General features: G+C 40.0%; 1 protein-coding gene across 2 annotated transcripts; it reads left to right on the forward strand.

The window, feature by feature from the left end:
• Positions 1-1,231: 1,231 nt before the first annotated feature.
• On the forward strand, positions 1,232-11,935 carry LOC122871040 (specifically androgen-regulated gene protein). Of its 2 annotated transcripts, none has more exons than XM_044185574.1 (4): positions 1,232-1,473; positions 3,712-3,856; positions 7,468-7,783; positions 8,046-11,935. In XM_044185574.1, the coding sequence occupies exons 2-4, from the start codon at positions 3,743-3,745 to the stop codon at positions 9,533-9,535; spliced, it is 1,920 nt and encodes a 639-aa protein (XP_044041509.1). In that variant the 5' UTR covers positions 1,232-1,473; positions 3,712-3,742; the 3' UTR covers positions 9,536-11,935. The 2 variants fall into 2 exon arrangements, with proteins under 2 accessions (XP_044041509.1, XP_044041508.1); XM_044185573.1 differs by having other exon boundaries at positions 1,235-1,473; positions 3,668-3,856.
• Positions 11,936-14,113: the final 2,178 nt, after the last annotated feature.

Below are 14,113 nucleotides of genomic sequence, written 5' to 3' on the forward strand. Positions count from 1 at the left end.
ACTGAACATTGTTTGAACATTTGTTTGATTTGTTTTCTTGGTTTTTATTATATGTATTTATTTGTATCTCAAGACCACGGCTTTATCTCATTTTCTCAAGATATCAAATTGTGTTTCTGTGGTGCTTGCAATAATTTTTTAAATAAACTAGTAAAATAATGGTTTCATGTAAAAAAAAAACTCTATATTTTATCTTGCTGATTAAATCACTTTAATTTGCACTTCTCTGTTTTTATAGTTATTTTACTGTTTTTACTTTTGCTTCATCTATCTTGCTTTTATCGCCTTGAGAAGTACTTTGTAACATTTGTTTTAAAAAGTGCTATATAAATAAATGTATTATTATTATTATTATCATTATTTTCTTATGGTCATGACTTAGGCAGTGGTGGAAGAAGTACTCAGATCCTGTACTGAAGTAAAACTAGCAATACCTCAATGTAAAAATACGCCATTACAAGAAAAAATTCAGCATTTTACTCAAGTAAAAGTACAGAAGTATTAACAGCAAAATATACTAAAAGTATGAAAAAGCAAAAGTACTCATTATGCAGCAGAATGGCTCCTGTCAGTGTCATTATATGATACATTATGTTGTCATATTATTACTGGTGCATTAACATGTAAGTGCTGTTTTTATTTTGTGGCAGGCTTTTATAAATAAATTATTTTTCAAAAGGACGTTGATCTGACGTGAACTCTCAACCTCTACATTACAGCACAGCTTTAACATCATGTCTTCATTTTGGTCCATTATTGAATGAAAGTGCAGAAATGTGTCCCACTTTAACTGAAATCTCCGCAAACACCTTGAAGTTTTCCAAGAAAAATAAAGACGATATTGTGTATTCTTATTTTGAACTGCAATGTGAGACAACATGTCTTACTTTAAAGTAAGTAAAACTGTTTTATGGTCCACTTTCCTTGAACAAATGCCAAATGGTCTCTGTTTGAATTTAAACCATGTGAACGTTGCACAAATAAAAGGGATCACTCAATGACAAGTTGTGTTGTGGCTTTCAGACTGAGATCTTGATAGGACTGGGTAGACTCAGAAGATAAAGAATCTTCTGGTTCTATCTAGTCAAATGGCAAAACAGGGCAAAGCTTGAATGTCCCACTGTTCTTGAATGAAACTGAGGTGGGTGTGAGCGGGATAGCTTTCCACTGTGTCACTATACTCACCTCCCAACACTTGTTCACACACCTCGGAATGACAACACGCGCACACACACCTTCCTGGAGGCTGTGGGTGGAGTCTCTTCGTGGCTTTAACTGGTGCGTAATGTGCCGCTGTGGTGTCATTACGCACACGGAGCTCACCAAGAGCGTAAGAGGAGCGCGACGCAACTGGACTTTTTAAGAACAATTCTTTTACAACAAAGTCAGAGATACATGTTGATGCTGTGTCTCTGAAGGAAAAACCACTGACCTGTTGTTGATTATATGATGACCGAGCTGTGCAGTTGTTGGGTAAGTCCTGCGTAAAAACGTTTTGAGAATTTCATTCTAGTCGCATTTTTTTCTAGGTGTAAAGTGGATTATGGGGCTTGAATTTACTTCAACTCATGAAAAGTCACTAAGTTATGTCTATGATAGTCCTGCAGATACTTCTAGTAACGCTATTCTACATGTAAATATCACTATTGCAATTCTGCAATTATATTTATCTCACAGTGCGAACAAACATGAACAAATATACAGAAAAATATAATGTAATATAGTAAAAAAATACTGCTACATATATGGATGAACTGTAGGTTTGTGTGGCACGATGTTAAGACTTTTCTGTTTTGTCTTCATTTGGAATATATACAGAAAATATTTTATGCATTATATAAAAAGTAGAAATATGTGGTGTATTCTTAAGTACACTAGAAATATACAGTATTAAAACATGTGTGTCAATATGTTAGACGTATAAAAAATTGATTTCTGAACAATTTAAATGAATACAACTGAAAATATTTATGATGTGAGCAAGAGTGATTTTTTTAACCTTCTCAGATTATTTAATTTGAATATGATTTAAGGTACAAAGAAGTAAAACTATCCAGTATTTTACAAGTAAAAATCAAAGATAAATGTCCTAAAAAACACAATATTATGTCACTATAAAAACAGGTGTATCTCTTTGCCATTTTAAATGTTAAATGCACGTAGTTTTGTACAGCTAACAATGAATTTGTGGTCATTTTAAGTTAAGCTTGTTGTTGTGAGGAATTAAAAAACAAAACTAGAACTGGGTCCAAATCACCACGTTAGTTTGGGTTCATGTAACCCAGTACTGTGTCCAATATTGATCCAATAACACTAAACCCGATTCAAAATGGGTTTTAAAAAAAAATCACATTTTTTGGTTTAATTGAAAGATTTCTTTTAAAAGAAAGATTGAAACACTGGGTGAAATTACTACCGTTTAATTCATGACCCATCAAAGATGTAAAGATGCTATAGTTTGGATGAATAACCCGAAAACTGATGATGTTTTACTGGGTAAATTTAACTTACTATGTTTATGCTATACTGACCCAGAACCAAGTACCATTTTTACCCCGTGATGTTCTAAGGTTGTGAATTAAGTTTGTGTGCCTGCTGACTGATTCTGAAACAATTCAGCTGTTTTTCATCTCAGTTTTTCCTTTTTGGCCTCGATTCTCAACAAAGAACCTTTTTTTTCTTCTGAAGTCTTTTATCAGAAAAGCGTTAGAGAGGAATGTGTTGAGCGGTTTCGGCTTCAGGAGCCTGTTTTGCAGCTACCTGTTCCAGGTCAACTGGTCCATCGGGTGTGTCTCTGTTGTGATGCTGAGTAGTAAACTTTAGAGCAGCGGTGGAAAGTAACTGAGTACTTTTATTAGTATTTTACTAGTGTTTTATACTCCTATAAAGTTTATATTGTACTTTTTACTCAACTACATTTATCTGACAGATATAGTTATAGTCTTTACATAAAGAAACTCTTGATAAGCTTATAAAATACAACACATTGTTAATGATTAAAGCAGTGGTTTATGAACTTTTGGCTAGTGACCTCTTGCAAAAAAGCAGTGAGTAGTTTGGGCTCCTTGTCACATTTTAGATGTCTAAAGAGACATTTTCCCTCCAAACTTCCCAGATGGCTTCATTTAAATAACTGTTTTAAGAGGTAAAACTAATATTAGAGAAACGTCCCAAAAAATGAAAACAGATTTGTGTTTCAGAACTTTGTTTCTTCTTCTTTCCTCTCCCATTAATCATCTCACGACCCCTCAGATTTATCTGGTGACCCTTTGGAGGGGCCCGACCCCTAGGTTGGGAAACACTGGACTAAACTAGCTAACTGTATATAAAGCAGTTAAAACCAGCTCCACCTCGAGCAGCTACAACAGTAAAATGCTACTTACACATTGATGCAACAGTACTTTAAGTACATTTTAATGATAATACTTTGTACTTTTAATGCAGGACTTTTACTTGTAATGGAGTATTTTGACACTGTTGTATTGGTACTTTTACTTAAGTAAAGGATCTGAATACTTTTTCCACCACTGCTTCAGAGTAACTTCCAGCCCCCAGAGGATGCCCTCTGTTGACCTTTGGTCATTATAAAGGCAACAGCTTTTATTACACTTTGACCTTGATTGATGATCGTGTTGTTTGACGGCTTGTCCCTCCTCTATGTCTCCAGACTCTCGTTGAAAAGAAGATTAGATGATTCTCGTTTTATCATAGTGCCGCCCAGGAACACCGGACCCTCAATGAGATGTCGAAATGCCAGCTGACCTCTGACCCTCGCACCATGGACCTCCGTCTGCAAGCCAACCCTCAGCTCCACTACGGGGTCAACAAGGACGCTGTCCAAAACTCCAGGCCAGGCGTAAGTATTTGAAAACCATCAAAACTAGCCAACACTTGACTTAGGGTCAACAGACTTGAGATATTCTTGTACTTTTATGTCATTTCGCAGGGTGAAAAATCATCTATATACGTAGATCCTTGCATCCATTGAGCTCCGAAACAGCTCAAACATAAGAGTGTGACCTGGAGCATCAAAGACTTGACATCTCAGCTGGCCAACTGTAACAGGCTTTTTAAAAAATCTTTTCTTAATATCAACTCAAAATAAAATAAAATTAAGTAATAAAAAATGCATGCAAAAATGACATTCAAAGTACATGTAAATGTAAAACAAAACAAAACAGATAGCTTATAATAATGCTCATGAAATTTACATTTAAAAAATGACATTCTCTGAACGAGTGGATCCCAACCTGAGGGATAACCAACAAAATAGGAAAGATAGAAACAAGTTTTTGGTCTAAGAGTAAGTCACAAAAAAATTTAGCACTAAAACTAGCTCATAAGTCTGTGAGAAGTTAGCGGCAGTCCAGAGGATTCCTAAGTCACTACGACCTACTCACTATCGTTGCATCAGTGTTTTTGAAAAGTACAATGATAAAGAGCTTTTATTGGCTCAGTTGAACAGGTATTTTGATGGTGGGGAAGTTAACAGGGATGCAGTCACCTTTCCAATAAACAGAAACAATGCAATAACACTAGAGATGATAATTTTATCAACTCTCTGCTAAAGGGCCATCGGAAAAACGCAGTTTTCAGCACTGATAAACATGGAATATCTCAGCTGTCTGTCAGAGTTAATCTTCAAGTTCATTAAAGCAATAGTTTGACATTTTGGGGAAATACGCTTATTTGTTTTTATTTACTTGGATGAAAATCAGTCGATTCAACTCTTCGTGTCTGTCTGTTAAATGTGAGGCTACAGCCTGCAGTCGGTTAGCTTAGCTTAGCTAGCTTAGCTAACCGACCGAACCGTCTTGTTGTCATTGTGAGGTTGTCAGGCAACCAGCAGAGACTTCAGGAAGTTTCTGTTCCCGGCCAAGAAACACTGGCACATAACAAACAAGATATAACATGTTAATAAGTGAGCTTCAGAGGTGCTGGCAGGCAGACTTAGTTTCCTTTGGACAGAGCCAGGTTAGCTGTTTCCCCCTGTTTCTAGTCTTTATGCTAAGCTAAGCTAACCAGCTGCTGGCTTCATATTTAGCGTACAGTTACGAGAGTGGTATCAATCTTTTCATCTAACTCTCAAAATGTCAAACTATTTCTAAAAGTTTCTATTAGATAATTACCAATGAGAATAAATAAGTAAACAAAGCCAACGCTGGTAAAATTGGTGCTATATAGGGGACACCAGGTTTGTATAATTACACAATTATAACAACACACAGTGTTGTTCGGTCAACCGGAGTATAGAGTCGTTTTGTTCTATTGTCCCCTTAAACACAGTAAACACACTCAGCGTATCAGATGAACAGCTGATTATTCAAACTGTACTTCACCCTGACTGAGGCTCTGCTGTGTTTACACAATGCCCCCAGTCATCACAGACGCTGAGAAATTACACCTGCTTAACAACTTAATCCCTTCGCATGCCTTGGGGATGACATTCATTATCATCGCACAACACAGCCAGACCGGTTAAACTGCAGTTTTCTAGGTCCTGAGCTGCTTCACGACAATAAGCATCATTCACTCCAGCTGAAACCAGCAGATCTGTGTTTGTCACATATTGGTTTCAGGTGGGTGTTGCTGCAGGTGCCTTTGTGTGCCTCTATGTGTAAAGCAAAATAAGGCTCTCAGTAACCTTGTTGTGGCACTGATATCAGCAACAAAATCTTTTAACCGCGAGCTGAAGGTCATCACCTTGAAATAGCTCAAATAAGCAGCTTCCTTCGGTCTGGTGGCTTTGTAAATGATGTAAAACACAGCCTGTGATCAATACACTTCATTGTCAAACACTCTGTTGTCCATTAGAGTGAGAAATATGGCTTCTACTAATTTTCAGAGGTAGAGTAGTTACTCAATTACTGTACTTGCACTGTAAAGAAAAACTAGTTACTTTGCCATAAAATTGTAAATTCACTAAACTACTACTGAATAGTTGGTTGAGTCTGCTTATTAGTAAATTGAGTTATGAAGAATAATTCAGCAAAAGTTCAATAGTTCAAGAATTAGATATGAAGATTGATGCCACTCTTAAGTCTGTACACTAAGTATGAAACTACCACCCGCAGCTGGCTAACTTAGCTTAGCATAAAGACTGGAAACAGGGAAAAACAGCTAGCCTGGCTCTGTCCAAAGTTCAAAAATCAGTCCAGTACTTTGGTGTAGTGTCTACCACTATAGCCTGAAACGTACGTACTTTTCTCGCTGTTTTAATCAATGAACGGCGATATGGATGTGGTTGAAACCTCCAGAAAAAGCTAGAAAGTGGAATTTGAGTTGAGATTATTTTGTTTAACTGCATGTTGCCAATGTCAAGTTTTAGAGATGTTGTCCCCCAAAATTGGAGATACGAGATTTTCACCTTGCTTCGTCACTGTAGTTTAAACTTCCAAAACAAGCTACAACTTTAAAATACAGAAATGAACACTTTATAAGTATTTGAACATATTTTACTGTAAATACTTGCTCACTTAAGTTTTACATGTTATATTTACTCTGAATGTTTTTCTTTGTGGCTCTGCTACTTAAATAACTTAAGTCTTTCTTCCACCACTGCTTATTTTTAGGGGATTACCTGTTCCCTACAGGCATGTGGGTTGGCTTAAATAAGTGGACTTGATCTTTATCAGGACTGAAAAAGACCTCAAAGTGAAGCAGCAAAATCAATAGTCACCAAGTGATGTTATTGTATCGCCCATTGTGTCATTTTTTAGTAGTAGATCTGTGTAGAGCAGGACAGGTAGCCGTAGAGGGGAAGCAGAGACAGGAAGAGGCGAGGAGGGAGGGGCAGTTTTCCAACAGAAGAGAGGGGCATTTGAGCTAAATATAAGCTGGGCATGAGGTTTGTAGGGTTGGGATGCAGGAACAAACAGGCCTGTGTTCACTCTGTACACATGACTACTGTATGAGAGAGTCATAGTGGATGTTTTGCAACATGGGATTCAATGATGTAGAGAAAAGTAAAATCTGGAGCTTCTTTGCACCAACAGAAATGAAGGAATTTTGTTAAAAAATAAAATCAGGTCATACATCTTTTCTCCAGTACACCCTGCGTTATTCACCTAACATTTTCAGCTATCCTGATTTTATCAGGGTAGTGTCTGAATTTGTGTCCAGTTATATACAGTCCATCCATCAGTCATGTCACTTATAGGCTATATCACCATAGATACTAAAGAGGACTGTAGTGTAGTATTTCCCATCTGTGTGGGAGCTGGTCCTGGATGCTACTATAACAGAGTTTAGGCTAATGTTAGCAGCTCTGTCTCACCCTTTATTGGAAGTTCACTCCAGCCCAGTCAAAATCATTACCTGAGAGAGCTTTAGCCTCCAGTCTTTTAGCAATATCACGTACAGACCAAGTGCATATTTATGACCCATTTACAGGCTTCTTGTTTTAAATTACATAGGTCTGCACCCCACCATGTTGACTAATTTCCTACTGTCTCTTGGTCTTTACAGCAAGATAATGCGTTGCAGTTTCTGAGCCCGGAGGAGCAGGAGTGCCTCCAGTTCTTTAAGGAGACCATTGACTCGTTGGAGGAGACTCTGGAGGAGAACGACCAGTGGACCGGGCAAGTGAAGCTTCCCACAAATAGAAGCGGTCCTGTCGAAGCTGTTGACAGACCCCCAACTTCGAGTCCCAACCCCGGGGTCATAGTATCCTCTGTCCTGGCCAGACCTCCCAGTCCCAAAGATCAGGATATTATAGACCTGGTCCACCCAGAACCGGACTTGGTGCAGACCAAAAAGCCGATCTTGAGTTCCACCAGTCCAGGTAGCGTACAGCACTTTATTTATTTATTGGCCCATAGTCATTTCAATATATTAAGTCGAAAAATACTGAAATCAGCCTGTGAAATACTGACCGTGGTTCATTTTCAATTGTATAGTAACTGCCCCCAGGTTGCTAACCCCCCCCCCCAAAAAAAAACTATTGAAGATATGACTTCAGTGTCCTCAACAGTAACTATAGTCCTGTAAGGGACTGAAGCTTGTGGTCTTTCCCAGATTTTTACTTTGCTATTTGTTCCTCCCAGATTTTCCTGAAAGCCACTTTGAGATAAAGCCAAGGTGTGATCAAGTGGACAGCTTTCCTTCAGAGTACAACCCTCCCCTACCAAGAGGCAGCTATGGGTCGACAGACAGCCACTCCTCCTACCACCCTCCAGGCTGTATCCCCACCCCAGTCCTGATTGCCCAGAAGATAGCCGAGAACCAGGCAGGAACCTCTAACTTCCTGACCTCCTCGCTCCGCCGTTGCAGCCTGGAGTCTGACAAGCCACCGAGCAACAGCGTTGATCTTCCTGTTAAACAGGGTCCTCCTACCTCTGCTAAGCCTAACCGCTTTCCTGCTAACATCAGCGTGATCCTCGGCAGCAAGGAGCACCAGAACCAGTCGCTGGCTAATGTGAACATCCATGAGAGACGGGCGCAGATGCTGGCAAACCTACCAGGATCGTCACACCCTCTGCTGCAGGAATATCCTCAGCCAGCTGTGGAGCAGAACGCTCGAAATACTCCTTCTCGCAGCATTTCCTTCAAGGACCCCTCACCAGACAAATCCAGGATGGAGGCCCTGTCTAAACTGGGCCTGACCAGGAACCGAGCCATGTCCGGGGGTGTGTCGCTCCTCGCCACCTCTGACAGCACCTCTCTGGATCCTCTCACAGGTGCAGAAACAAGTGCCAAACCTCTGGAGGCCGGTGTTTCCCCAAAAACAGAAACCAGCACCAAATTTCCAGAAGCCAACCTTATGACACCACATCAGAGCCAGATTCATGTCGACAGAAAACCAGAGATTCTGCGGACAGATTCCCTCAGGAGACTTGAAGATAGAAACCCCCAACCGAGCCCTCCAGCAGTCACACAGAGCAGCTACTATCCACCTCCTTTGGAAAACAAGGCATCTGTTCCCCCTCCGCCTGAGGTCACCTCGCTGGAATTTAACAGCTACGGAGGGAAATCTATCATGGTCAACCCTTCTGTTTCCTCCAGGAGTGAACCTGCACCCTCTCCAACTAGCCATGAACCCAAAATCCTCCCACCTGCGCTGGCTAACCCCAGCGAGTTCAACACCTACGGAGGAAAGACCAAAGTCATGATCCCTGCTCCTGTACCTGTGACCAGGAGCGACCTTCCTGACATCCTCAGCTCCCATATCAACAAGAGTCAAACCTTGCCCACCAAATCAGAGCCGCTACCCACTGAGCTTAACAATTACGGAGGAAAGAGCCGAACCATCGACCCCTCCACCGGATTAAATCGCCCTTCGGACAGCCCGGCAAGGAGTTTCAAAGCTCCAGCCCCAACCCCAGCCCCAAGACCTCCTCGGCACTCCTACCACGGCAGTGTTACTAACCAGAAAGCAGCGCCGCAAGCTTTGTCCCCTAAACACAAGAGAGAGAGAGGGAGATCCAGCTCCATGTTTCGTCCCCAAGGCATAACTGTGCAGTTTTCTGGACGGGGGGCGACGGACGCATCTCGCAGGGAGGCATTGAGGAAACTGGGGCTGATGAAAGACTCTTGATAAACTCTGGAAATGTATTCTTCAGTCTCTACCTGTCGAGCCTGAGTCTCTGGTCTGTACCTGCTGGTGGAGGTGGAATGTTAGAAGTTTCCCCATTTATGTCTGAGCATGAGGAGTGGTTGGAGAGAGACCTACTTTTAAAGAGGAATGGACCCAGATCCTACGCTAGACCTGCACAGCCAGTTCTCACTTCTTGGTCATAAAAAAACTGACAAACAAGTGCAACACGGTGCAGCCGCTGCCCACTCGACACTGTTTCACTGACTAAAGTCTTGACAGATAAACTACAAACTGGTTTTATGTTGCCTCTGAACCAAGACATTGTATACCTCTGCACAAGATATTTTGGAACAAACTGATGCTGTAAAGAGGACCATCCTCTTCCTGCAGGAATCAAACCATATTTGGTCTCCTGTCTCACTTTTGTCTTAAGATGCTTTTGATTTTTACTTAATTTGATTTTATATTTGTATTTATGACAAAAGTAAGGCTGGATTATGAACCGGGCAAAGCAGGCAACTGTCCCTGTGGCCCAGACCCTCCAGGGCCCCAAAAACCCCAGGTACGTTATGTGGCAGTTAATTTTTGGTAATTTTATTAACTGCAAATTTGTTTGGTTATATGCTAAAGCACAATATAAACTGAAATGGAAAGGGCCTTGAGGTGGCTCCTCAGTTTTTATCTAATTTTGAGGCCTTATCTTGTGGCGGGGCCCTGTGTCAAAATCTAGTTTTAATACCATTATTATTTCAGTTTTTAAATAAATTTGCTTAAAATTGCTACAAACTAGATGACACGCTGCAAATTTAGTAGTCCAGAATAGGATTTTTTCTGCGGCTCTGGTAAATGTATGGCAATATATGGCCATGTGTGGTCAGGCGGATCGACGCTGGGGGGGGGGTCAGTGGGTGCCCAGAGCTTAATTTTAATCTGGCCCTGGGAAAAATGTCTATTTTTAGCTGCAAGAAAATTATTGCAGTTGTAAAATGTAAGGAGAAAAATTAAGACAAAATGCAAATTAGCGGCTACTCATGCACAAGAGTAATTTAGGTATTAAAGGAACAATGAGCCCTCGCCACATACTCAGAGAAGACCTCCTGACATTTGTTTCTGTATCCAGTTTAAGTTATAATATTTGTTTTACGGCATCACTTTACTTCTAGCAGCTGTCAGGAAAGTGAAATTAATGTTCATACACAGGCTGTGAAGTCCTTATCACCCTTGTTACATGGTAACCTTTTGTGTTTTCACTGGTTTGTTTACCGACTTTGGGCATTTTAGTCAGCGGTGAGTGTGTGGGGTTTTTTTTTTCTGTCAGCACTTTGGGCCAAGAACAAAGTTGAAGGCACTTTTCTCTAAAGCAATTTTATTACTTCTGATATTACCAAAACTATCTTCTAAAGAGCAAAAGCTTTTAAAGAGGCATGCAGATATAAAATGAACAATAGAGGATCCAAGAAACATGTCACAAAAGGCACACTCAGTGCCTGTTTTAATTGTTCTGGAAACTAATATCTCCATTGATTCCATTAAATCTGATGTCCTGGAATAACAATGGTGCAGAAGTTTTAGTGAAAAGAGCCTGGGGTTTCTTGAAGATGTAAAGCTGAGCAGTAGGATATTTTTACTCCACAGACAAACCTCCCACACCAAACCACAGACTGTGGAATGGGTTTGTGGGCAGGACTTTTACTTTTTTACTACGCAGAGGGAATACTTTAAAACTGCTCTTTAGGGATGGGCGAACACATGGCATTGTACAAAACACAAGCACTAAAACCACAGAGTCTAGAAATACATCCTGGGTTACTTAAGTGTTTTTATTCCTTTCAAGCTGTTGTCGATAACTTTGCTGTTTCTGACATTTGCAAATGTGTTATTTAACTGTTGTAGCAGCATAAGCATGTATGTATGTATGTATGTATGTGTGTATGTATGTATGTATGTATGTATGTGTGTATGTATGTATGTAAGTAAGTATGTATGTGTATGAAAGTTTACTGTGTTTTATCCAGACTCCGGCCTCTGTAGTTCACCTACAGTAACTTTTGAAGTGTATTTTGTTTCACACACAAGTACCACAGTACGTCTCCTGTGTGGATATTTTTGTGAATTTTGTTTACGGACTCCGGTTCTCTGTAGTTCGGCTACAGTCACTTTGAAGTATCTAATGGTGCATACATACAGTTTATAACTACATTCTGTATAACATAGCCTGCTTTAAAAAGTGCATCCATGTGTGGTAAATGGCAAGATCAGTGGCCATGTGACAGTTGCAGCTATGGTACGACAGCCTGTTATATTTTCTGACTTTTGAAATGTCCATATTATATACTGTATATACTCTGCTTAATATATCTACTGTTGAATTTTTGTCAGTCATTAAAAAGAATAATGTAACTTCTTTCTAATTGTTTCTTTGTTTAACTCTGGAAAGTAAAGAATGAATGATTGGCCACGTCTTTGCAATGTTTCACCTGAGTGGAAACTTACAGAACATCTTAAGGTGACGAGTAAACTGATCTTCGCACTACTCAACCTATGAAAAGTTTCTAAAATGTTTTTGGATTTATCTCCGATCTGGCTTAAAACTTAAAATTTTTAAAGACAAAAGTCATGATTTTGGGAAAATATGCTAATTGGCTTTTTGGCAGAGCGTTATCTGTCAGAAGTTGCAGCCAGCAGCTAGCTTAGCTTAGCATAAAGATTGGAAACGGAGAAACAGCTAGCTTGACTCTGTCCAAAGGTAACAAAATTCACCTACCAACACCTCTAAAGCTCACAGTTATTAAATGATAGGTTCACAATTTGGACAAAAACCACAGTCCCCGTTTAGTGCAAAAATGTATTTAAAAGTTCATCTGAAGCTAGTATGAGGCTTCATCCGCCTGAGTTAGTCAGTCACTATCTTCCAAAGTTAAACACTTTTTAGTATAAAATTCTCCAAAAATCTTTTCTCTGTTAAGTTGCAACGGAAGGATAATTACAAAAAGCAGGAATTTTACACTAAAAAGGCTCTAACTTTGAAAGATGTCCACTTGATTTGACTAATTTGGACTGCCGAAGCCTCATATTAGCTTCAGATAAACTTTTGAATACACATTTGACAGAAGATTGAAGTAGATTTTGTCCCCCATTGCTTACATTGAAAGCGCATTATAAAGGGATCTTTTAATGGCCAGTATGAACAGGAGGAATGATTACAGCAAGCAAAACCTGTTTCAATGTACATATGGGCACCTGACCATTGTTTTAATACAGACTTTTTTTACCTTCGTACAGAGCCAGTCTAGCAGTTTTCCCCTCTTTCTGGTCTTTATGCTAAGCTAAGCTCACTGGCTGCAGCTTCAGATTTAAGAAACAAACATCAGAGTGGTGTCGATCTTCTCCGCCAAAAAGAGAATAAACCATTTCCCAAAATGTTTTTTTGTTTGTTATCAAAATAGATTGGAGACTTTATATCGTACCAGAAACTTTAAGTGTGCATCCCAGCAGGTAAGTATTTCTCAGCTCCCGTTTTCATCGTGTAACAAGGTTTTTGAAAGTTTTGTTTTTCTGACCTTCCCCAATATTTCACATCAGACTACTTGTGTGTTGAACACGAGCAACACAGAAGCAAACTGTCTGGACTGCAGACGGTTACATAAGACGTCAACACAGAGGCTTTCTTTCCTAAAGAAGTGCTGCTTGACGACTGCCATGCTGAGAGAAAGAGAGAGTGTGTGTGTGTGTGTGTTTGTGTGTGAGTGTGGGAGTGCGTGAGGATGACTGACATTCTGCGTTACCATTGTTTCTCTTAATGAGCGTTCATGTATCTTGTGCCTGTCTTTTAGCTTCAAAATCTAGTTTTAACTTCATTATTTTGTTAATATTGTGCTGACATACTCCCAAATTATGTTAATCAAATTACCACAAACAAAGACCCCATATACACCTGGTATCATGTGATCTGTATCTGGATACGTTAATTGGAATCTGATCCAATATGCAAATTAGTTCAGCGAGGCTGGCAGATTTGTCCGTAGACACGGCGCGTCCAAGGTCAAACTTGCCAGCCACCAGGGGCGCAGGACTGGGGGGGACAAAGGGGACTGAGTATGCAGGTCCCTCATGTGAGGAGGGCCCACAAAGATACTAGAATAAATAGACGTGGATGCAAGGAGGGACCCATAGAGAATACCTATACAGCCTACAGGGTCCAGAATTGTATGCTACACTCCTGCTAGCTACTGCTACTATTTGCAGCTTTTTGCTAGCTTTTTTCCTCAAGAGTGTGGTCCCGCTGTACGGATTGCATTTACACCTGGGATCCGATCACAATGTGAGCCAGACTACCTCCAAGTGTGGTCTGGCTGATTTACAAAAATATCATTTTATTTGAGAAAATAATCAGATCAGCAGAATCATAATCATTATAATAATGCAAATTTGTTACAGGTCTCTGGGCAAATAATGGAACTGCTTTGTGTAGTCTGCTGTGTGCACTTCACTTACAGGACAGGTTCGCATTTTTTAAAGTAGTTAGGTGCCAAACGTGAACACTGAAACAGGTTTTGCTCGATGTTGTCATTTCTCCTT

Source organism: Siniperca chuatsi, linkage group LG23 (genome assembly GCF_020085105.1).
Source record: "Siniperca chuatsi isolate FFG_IHB_CAS linkage group LG23, ASM2008510v1, whole genome shotgun sequence".
Lineage (NCBI taxonomy): Eukaryota > Metazoa > Chordata > Actinopteri > Centrarchiformes > Sinipercidae > Siniperca > Siniperca chuatsi.

Bases quoted from the DNA above. Each gene is read 5' to 3' on its own strand.
- LOC122871040 (XM_044185574.1), top strand. From the start codon at position 3,743: ATGTCGAAATGCCAGCTGACCTCTGACCCTCGCACCATGGACCTCCGT. The intron at 3,857-7,467 runs GTAAGTATTTGA...TGGTCTTTACAG, and splicing joins TCCAAAACTCCAGGCCAGGC to CAAGATAATGCGTTGCAGTT. The intron at 7,784-8,045 runs GTAGCGTACAGC...TGTTCCTCCCAG, and splicing joins CTTGAGTTCCACCAGTCCAG to ATTTTCCTGAAAGCCACTTT.